This window comes from Triticum aestivum, chromosome 1A (genome assembly GCF_018294505.1).
Source record: "Triticum aestivum cultivar Chinese Spring chromosome 1A, IWGSC CS RefSeq v2.1, whole genome shotgun sequence".
In the NCBI taxonomy this organism is placed as follows: domain Eukaryota; kingdom Viridiplantae; phylum Streptophyta; class Magnoliopsida; order Poales; family Poaceae; genus Triticum; species Triticum aestivum.
The window spans coordinates 517,843,265-517,851,855 of NC_057794.1; the positions used below are offsets into that span (position 1 = coordinate 517,843,265).

At 43.4% G+C, this 8,591-nt stretch overlaps 1 protein-coding gene across 3 annotated transcripts; it reads left to right on the plus strand.

Annotated features, from left to right (window-relative positions):
- Positions 1 to 658: 658 nt before the first annotated feature.
- Positions 659 to 8,316, plus strand: LOC123061879 (tyrosine--tRNA ligase 1, cytoplasmic; the record flags this gene model as incomplete). 3 transcript variants are annotated; one of them, XR_006429404.1, is given in 10 exon segments in its annotated part: positions 659 to 938; positions 1,056 to 1,149; positions 2,000 to 2,111; positions 2,247 to 2,344; positions 2,891 to 3,036; positions 3,363 to 3,468; positions 3,556 to 3,740; positions 7,310 to 7,369; positions 7,825 to 7,895; positions 8,048 to 8,316. XR_006429404.1 is itself a non-coding variant. In XM_044485168.1 (9 exon segments), coding segments are annotated over 8 exon segments (947 nt in total), but the record flags the coding sequence as incomplete, so codon positions are not given.
- Between the last annotated feature and the right edge of the window lie 275 nt (positions 8,317 to 8,591).

Consider the following 8,591-nt stretch of genomic DNA (forward strand, 5'->3'; position numbering starts at 1 on the left):
TAGCAGTTTACCAGCATATACAGGCCAAACCAAAATAAAGCCAACACATAAACTTTCAGGAACCTCTTACTTCGCCATGCTCCAGAAATCATCAGGATACCAGCATCATCATCAGCAGTGGCTGCAGCAGATGTCGGTCTTGCACCATGTTCCTGCACGAAAGACATAGTCTTCCTCATCCACTTCTCAGCTTTAGTCTTCGGAACCTCCCGGTCCTTGGTGTAGTCATCAGCAATGGATTTATGACTTGGATACAATTTTTTTAATTATGAACCCATCTGTTCCCATCCGACCCAACCCTGTCCCAGGGATCATACAAAGGTTCCGCCTTCAAGGCGTGAGTGGGATCATCCTATGCACCCTCATCCATGCAACCAAACAATGCCATTTAAACTGAGCTTAAATAGAAAGATTGTGAAATTAGAAAATGTTTGGGCATGTCAGGTTTCTGTTGCTTTCCTTTCCATGAGGAATATATTTCTTGCACTGCTGGTTTACTTGGTTCATGTTTTGGGGAATTGCTAACTATGCACTTTTCATCTTGGCACAACTCAGGCCATTCATTGCTGATATTTGCTTACGTCAAGTTTTTCCAAATTTGTAATACATTATCTACAAATGGAATGGTTGCATATATCTGCTCTATCTTTCAGGGGCTTTCTGAAGACAATTTATGTCAACAAGATGGTCAAAGCTGGTTACATAGTTAAAATATTGATAGCAGATTGGTTTGCCCAACGGAACCATAGGATTTGCAGCAATAAATATGTAATAAGGAAAATTGGCTGCTACAATATTGAGATGTGGAAAGCAGCTGGCATGGATCTTGACAGAGTAGAGCTTGTATGGTTCTCAGATGTGTTGGAAAGGCATGCATCTGATTACTGGCCACTTGCCCTGGATGTCTCCAGAAAATGCACTCTAAAAAGAATGGCAAGGTATCCCCTTTTTATGCTAATTTTTGGTCCTTTTTCACTTTCAAACCCTTGAACATTGTGTTGCCAGATAGTTTCTCGTTCTGTAACAAGCAAGCCAATTTATTGTTTAATGAGCAGCTGTTGCACGGAAACAGCCCCATATGACCCGCGACTGCCTGCTGCTGTGATATTTTACCCATGCATGCAAGTTGCTGCTATATTATGTCCGAAGGTTGGTTTCCTTAGTAATAAATTCACCATGTCCTGTCAAACAAACATTACTTTACTTCGTTAGCTTCCATTTTTGCTAGGCACCTTTCGTTTTTCAACCTTTGTTGCTTTGTTGGCTCTAAGTAGAGTCATGGCTTATACAAAAACTGAATTTTGCAGTCAACTGAGGAAAACAAAGGTCCCATCATAACTGAAGCAATATACTGTAGGGGACTACATATTATTATTATGTTACATGAATAGGACAGACATGAGACTGAGCACCATTCATGGATACTTCTACTTGTGCGGCTACTTTAACAGTAGAGATTTTAAAAGCTAGACCAGTTCTTGTTTGTTCAGGTAGTGAACACAACACAAATACTCCCTCTGTTCCAAAATAACTGCCGTGGTTTTAGTTCAGAAACCATGTATCTGTCTTCTTCTGAAATGAAATGAACACGAACAGAGTTGGTAGCAAAAGGGGCAGGATTTCACTCCTTGACATAGTCACTGTAAGCTAGCACTTTGATATGAAGTAACCTGAATAGAGTTTGTAGCAAAAAGGTAGGCTTGGCATATTTGATGTAAGCTAGCACTTTGGTATGAAGTAGCCTTTCTGTACCACCGGCAATGTATCACAATTGTTTCTTTCGAGTAGATGCCTCTAAGCTCTAATTTAGATCTTGTGAAAATGTTTAGGTCACCATAGTTTTTTGTGATCATCTCAGTATCCCATTATAGAAAAATTATTTTAATGAATAAAGAAAATCATTTGCACCTGATACAAACAACTTGTGTTTATGAGCATCCTGCTTATGTGTATATAATCTTGATCCTGCATTAAATACACAAATCCTTCTGTTTTGTAGTTGCAGGCGGATATATGGCTCTTCAGCATGGATCAGCAAGAAATTGTCATGCTAACCAGAGAGTATTGTGAAGACATAAAAAGCGAAAGCAAACCAACTATTATGTTGCACAGTATCTTGATTCTGGCTTTTTTTCTTCTTTTGCAGTCCTGATTGTTTATGATGCATCTTTCTGTTTGTACTTTGTTGTTTGGAGCTTGGATGATGATATTTATTTCATGAGATAGATCCTTAACTTGAAGTACAGATACACTACCTAATTTAGTAGATAATCCTTATATTGTACTAAAGGACCCTTATAACATGAGGGAACCAAAATGGAACATCTTCATGCACGATAAGGAGGTATGTGTTATAGTCATTCAGCAATAGAGAAATTAGCGTTTATTGGCACAACTTTACTTAGACTGTTTCAATTCTAGAATTTTCAGGTCAGTATCATGAGGTTGTCAATTTTATGTTAACAGGAGCCTGAAAACTCTTTACAGTACAGGAGCCTCTTAACTTCTGTATTTTGGTCCTTCTAAACAGGTCCGGACCTGGTATTTGAAGGGCCCTAGGCCAAACTTCAAAGTAGGGCCCATGAACTCTAGGCTGAGCTTGCATTTTATAGTGCATGCTATACGAAATACACGAGATATGGGCCCCTAATTAGCTTGGGTCCTAGGCCGTCACACCCACTGCCCTGCTCCAGGGCTGGCCCTGCTTCTAAATATGGGTTGAGTAGTTCAGTTTTGCATGGGCTTTTTTGGATAATCTTGCCATGTAAAAGGACGTAGATAGAGATGTTGCTTCTTGTACATTTTCTAGTTGTCAATCATTGCTTTCCTGTCCACAGTTTTTTTTTGGGTACAATAAGGTTGTTTGAAATTGCACTTCTGTATGTTGCAGTGCGCTTTGAATGGAAAAATAAGCAGGGCTGTCTGTCCTCCAAAAGTAGCAGTATGCAACCCATGTTTGGAGTACATCAAATATGTTATGTTCCCTTGGTTTGGGAAGTTTGAGGTAGCGCAGAAGGAACAGAGTGGTGTTAACAAGTAAAGTTCTTTGACACTTCTACCAAAAGTTGCTCGTATCTGTTTCTTGTGAAGCATCAAAGGTCAATGGCGTAATTCACCAGTAGAATGTTTGAAGTCACAATGATCAAATCTATGCAATCAGAATCTACAGTATATAGGACATGAACTAAATAAATTCTGGCTCGCCAAGGAATTACTCCCTCCGTTCCAAAATAGATGACCCAACTTTATACTAACTTCTATTTTGAAACGGAGGGAGTATGTGCCAAGTGCTAACAATGCTGTAGATATCTACAAATCGACATTATATCCAAGAATTTTTGACAATTTTTTACTATGTACAGGTCATTTGAATGCATGGAAGATCTTATTGTTGATTATGAAAGTGGCGATCTTGATCCTCTCAACGTTAAGTTGGCTTTTGAAAAAGGAATATGCAAAATATTAGAGGTAATTATTGCTTCCTTATGAGGTAGTATCCTTGTGCCAGGTTCTCTCCTGGCGCCACCACTCTCCGTCGCTGCTGCATTGGTCCAGGGAGGAGCAATCTCCACTCCTGGTGGCGGCATCGATCTTTATCTAGATGTAGTGGTAGCTCGTTCCTTATTGTCTCATGTGGCCATGTGTTCCTTTGGCGAGCTTCTCTCGTATCCCTATGGTAGCAGCAGCTTGTCTTCGTCTTCCTCGACAGCAAGGTCGTCTTCGCGGGCCAAACTGTCCGGGTGTGTATCCTTTGTCCTCTCCTCATTTCTGGCATTGATTTTGTTCGGACTTGAGCTCATTATCGTTGTCAATCTCCATCCTCGTCTGATCTGGTCGACTTGGAGGCATGGTTTGGCCATCTGCATCACCGTTCTGGCCGAATCTGTTGATGCCAGGTTGTGACTTTCTAACTCGTCTGGACCGCGCTGCCCGGTATCCTCTAGATAACAGGCGGCTCATCTTCTTCTACTGCCACTTGTCGCTGGGCTACATTAGCACGCCCTTGGGTGGTAGAAGCTACCCTGCAGGCTTGGCCCATTGCAGCGGTAGCCCTTCCCGTCGTCGGCAGCTTCCCCAGATCAGAGCTTGTTGCTGCTCTTTATCCAGCGTCATCGCCAGCCCGTGCATATCAATATATCATCACCAGCTCCCGGAACCGTCCTGCTGATGCTGGTGTGTCGCAGCCGCTGCCACACACCAGAGGAAGAGCTGACTGCAAGTTGCGGCGCTATCACTTGTACTGGGTGTCGGGCCTTGCTGCGATGTTGATGCTGGGTGAGGTTCTTCTGCACTGGGTCATTTTTGCCATGGTTCTACTGTCATGTTTGCTCGATGGTTTGTAGGGCTGGTTATATGTGTGCTGGTGTGCTGCTTCAGTTCTGCCTGCTCTTCTCCTCTGTTGTGCTGCATGTTCGTCCATAATCACTGTTGCTGCATCTTTGTGTTCATTGCCATCGTGTCCATCATCCATCTGACTCCATCCAAGTCATCTCATTTTGAATCTGTATGCATGGTGGGGAATTCATCCATTTCACTGTAAATCATTTAGTCACTTTTTGGGGGGTTTCCCATGGTCTTTTCAATTGAATCGAGCTCGGTGCCCCTATCATTGTTGTTGATGTGACTTTGCCCTCTCGATCCTTCCTGTAGCCTTTTTTGTGACCTGACGTTGTCCGTCGCCTTCTTACTGGTCACTTGTTGCTACTTTCGACATATCGCTTCCTTATCACCATCTGCACGACTTGGCCAGATTGTCCCTTTCATCTTGGTCAGGAGCACCTTCGTTGGCTAAATTAGGCAGATATTTATTCTTGTTGGTTTCCAACATCTCCAACCAAGTTGTCTGATGAACAATCTGTGAAAGCTTTGGATTACCATTTGGAGGAGTTGGTACATTGGAATATTAAGGGTATAAGTGGGTGGCACCTCTAATGTGCAAGGGTAAGCACTTGAAAGTATGAGGGTAGTACCTAAATTCAGTTGCTTAATTAACAAAAAACATCCAGTTTAAAGGATTGAGGTTGAAACGGTGTTTTGTGGCATGTCCTTTTTGAATCAGTAGATGAACTTCTCGCCAAAAAAAAATTCAGTAGATGAACTGCTGAGGGGGATTTGATGGGTGCTTTCAGATATTTAAGATTTAGTTTTTGTTCAGATTTTTTTATAGTTTCCTGTGGTAATATCCAGGCATATTTAATATATATACGCAAGTTTAAGTGCATGCTGTTGGGGTACGTTGCAGAAAACAAAAAATTTCCTACGATTTCACCAAGATCCATCTATGAGTTCATCTAGCAACGAGTGGTTGGATGCATCTACGTACCTTGTAGATCGCGAGCAGAAGCGTTCAAAGAACGGGGATGAGGGAGTCGTACTCGACGTGATCCAAATCACCGGAGATCCTAGCGCCGAACGGACGGCACCTCCGCGTTCAACACACGTACGGTCAGCGCAACGTCTCCTCCTTCTTGATCCAGCAAGGGGGAAGGAGAGGTTGAGGAAGATGGCTCCAGCAGCAGCACGACGGCGTGGTGGTGATGGAGCTGCAGTACTCCGGCAGGGCTTCGCCAAGCTCTATGGAGAAGGAGGAGGTGTTGGAGAGGGAGAGGGAGGCACCAATGGCGTAGGTTAGAGGCCCTCCCTTCCCCCCACTATATATAGGGGGCCTAGGGGGGCGTCGGCCCTAGGAGATGCAATCTCCTAGGGGGGCGGCGGCCAAGGGGTGGGGGGGCTTGCCCCCCAAGCAAGGGGGCGCCCCCTTTAGGGTTTCCCCCACCCTAGGCGCATGGGCCCTAGGGGAAGTGGCGCCCCAGCCCACTTTGGGCTGGATCCCTTCCCACTTCAGCCCATGGGGTCCTCCGGGATAGGTGGCCCCACCCGGTGGACCCCCGGGACCCTTTCGGTGGTCCCGGTACAATATCGATGACCCTGAAACTTGCCCTGATAGCCGAAATAGCACTTCCTATATATAATTCTTTACCTCCGGACCATTCCGGAACTCCTCGTGACGTCCGGGATCTCATCCGGGACTCCGAACAACATTCGGGTTACTGCATATACATATCCCTACAACCCTAGCGTCACCGAACCTTAAGTGTGTAGACCCTACGAGTTCGGGAGACATGTAGACATGACCGAGATCGGTCTCCGGTCAATAACCAACAGCGGGATCTGGATACCCATGTTGGCTCCCACATACTCCTCGATGATCTCATCGGATGAACGACGATGTCGAGGATTCACGCAAACCCCGTATACAATTCCCTTTGTCAATCGGTATGTTACTTGCCCGAGATTCGATCGTCGGTATCCCAACACCTCGTTCAATCTCGTTACCGGCAAGTCACTTTACTCGTACCGTAATGCATGATCCCGTGATCAGACACTTGGTCACTTTGAGCTCATTATGATGATGCATTACCGAGTGGGCCCATAGATACCTCTCCGTCATAAGGAGTGACAAATCCCAGTCTTGATCCGTGTCAACCCAACAGACACTTTCGGAGATACCCGTAGTATACCTTTATAGTCACCCAGTTATGTTGTGACGTTTGGTACACCCAAAGCACTCCTACGGTATCCGGGAGTTACACGATCTCATGGTCTAAGGAAAGGATACTTAACATTGGAAAAACTCTAGCAAACGAACTATACGATCTTATGATATGTTTAGGATTGGGTCTTGTCCATCACATCATTCTTCTAATGATGTGATCTCGTTATCAATGACATCCAATGTCCATAGTCAGGAAAACATGACTATCTGTTGATCAACGAGCTAGTCAACTAGAGGCTTACTAGGGACATGTTGGTGTCTATTATTCACACATGTATTACGATTTCCGGATAACACAATTATAGCGTGAATAAAGACAATTATCATGAACAAGGAAATATAATAATAATGCTTTTATTATTGCCTCTAGGGCATATTTCCAACACATGCCTACTGTTTTTCCTGCAGTACCAAAATTATTCGAGCACACGATAGCTAGAAACTTAGTAGAAATGGTGTCACTCAAAAGTTTCGCTACCAAATTTATGTAACATAGAAACCAAGTCATGTGCCAGAACCATGACATGATTTTGATCTTATGAGTTTCAACTATAGCCTACCCCAACTTGTTTGGGACTGAAAGGCTTTGTTGTCATTGTTGTTGTATTATTTGTATGCATGTGTAGACTTTAAAAAATATTTATTTGGACACCTAAATGTTTTCCTAAATAAAATTAGCTATTTTGTTTTTATTTCCAGCAACACTCTGTCCTGTTTTGATAATTCATGCCTACGGTTTTTCCTTAATTCCAGCATGTTGGTACCTGCCTGAACAGCAATGCCGAAGCCCAAGCTCTAATTATTGACCTTATGGTACGGTTATTACCCTAAACTTTTAATAAGTTACAATGATTATCTATATTTTTTTCTTGAAATAATTATGTATCCACTTCTTTTGGTAGAACACCTAGCGGATTACTACTTGACTAGTGATGTTTCAAGCTGACACTTGACAGCATCATTGTGAATTTGCGGTCTTTAACACAACATAATTGTATTTGTAAGTTGTAACACCACGTCATTTGTAACATAGGAGAGATTTAAGATACTAGGAGAGTAAGAGTTTGCAATTTCTTTGGTAAGCCCTTCTCAGTTGTACATGAGCACCTATCATGCATAGCCATCACTGATGGGGTAACGTGACAGTTAGGTGGTGGTTAGGGGGAATCTGCCATTCACAAACAAGATCAAATTTGAGCATATTAGTGAAATAAATTTAAGCAAAAGCTACAGACGCTTACGGCTTCCCTTCTGCAACTCATTTTCAGGGTCATATCAGGCGAATAGAGTCCGTAGATATCCATGAGTTTCACTGGTAGAACAGAAGTTATCTGATCCTGTAAGTTTGCTTGGGAAGAACGCCCATATATTTATTATTGTGGTGCTAGAATGTTGTTTTCCTTCAAAAAAAAAGAACATTGTTTCCAAGGTATTACCATCTTTACCGCGACATGTATTTATAGACTTCTGGGACATTCTTTTTCCTTTCAGGGATATACTGATGCCAGTGGGTTGAGGAGATACTAGATCGCCTCAGGAGTATCACATATATTTGTGCAAGTGCAAGGGGATGCAAATTCTTTGCGATTTCCATGGTGCGTCCTGGGAAATGCAACGTGTAGAAGTAAATAGTATTTTTGAATTTATTATGGAAGACTTTGTAGCTTGGTTTTGGCCTTGTGTGATTCCAGTATCACAGAAATAAATGCAAAAAAGTTCACAAAAGACAGTTACAGTTAAGATAGCTGGTTCTCGCCTCATCTCTACAGGCACTCCGAAGTTTTCATAGTTTTTGGAGAAAAAGTCGGGCTCGCCCCTGATTTCACCTAGGGCGCGCGGCTGGACCCAGCCGGGTCCATCTCGGATCCATTGGGGCTGCTCCGTTCCTGCACCACTGTTGTAGCGGGCTCCCCCATTTGCTTTGGTGTGAACGACATGGGTGGCACTCTCTGTGGAGCTTGGTGGTGGTCGGGGGCTTCCCTGTGTGGTGCGGGGCAATGTTGTTGGTCACCTCTTCTCCTGTCTGTCGGCCTGC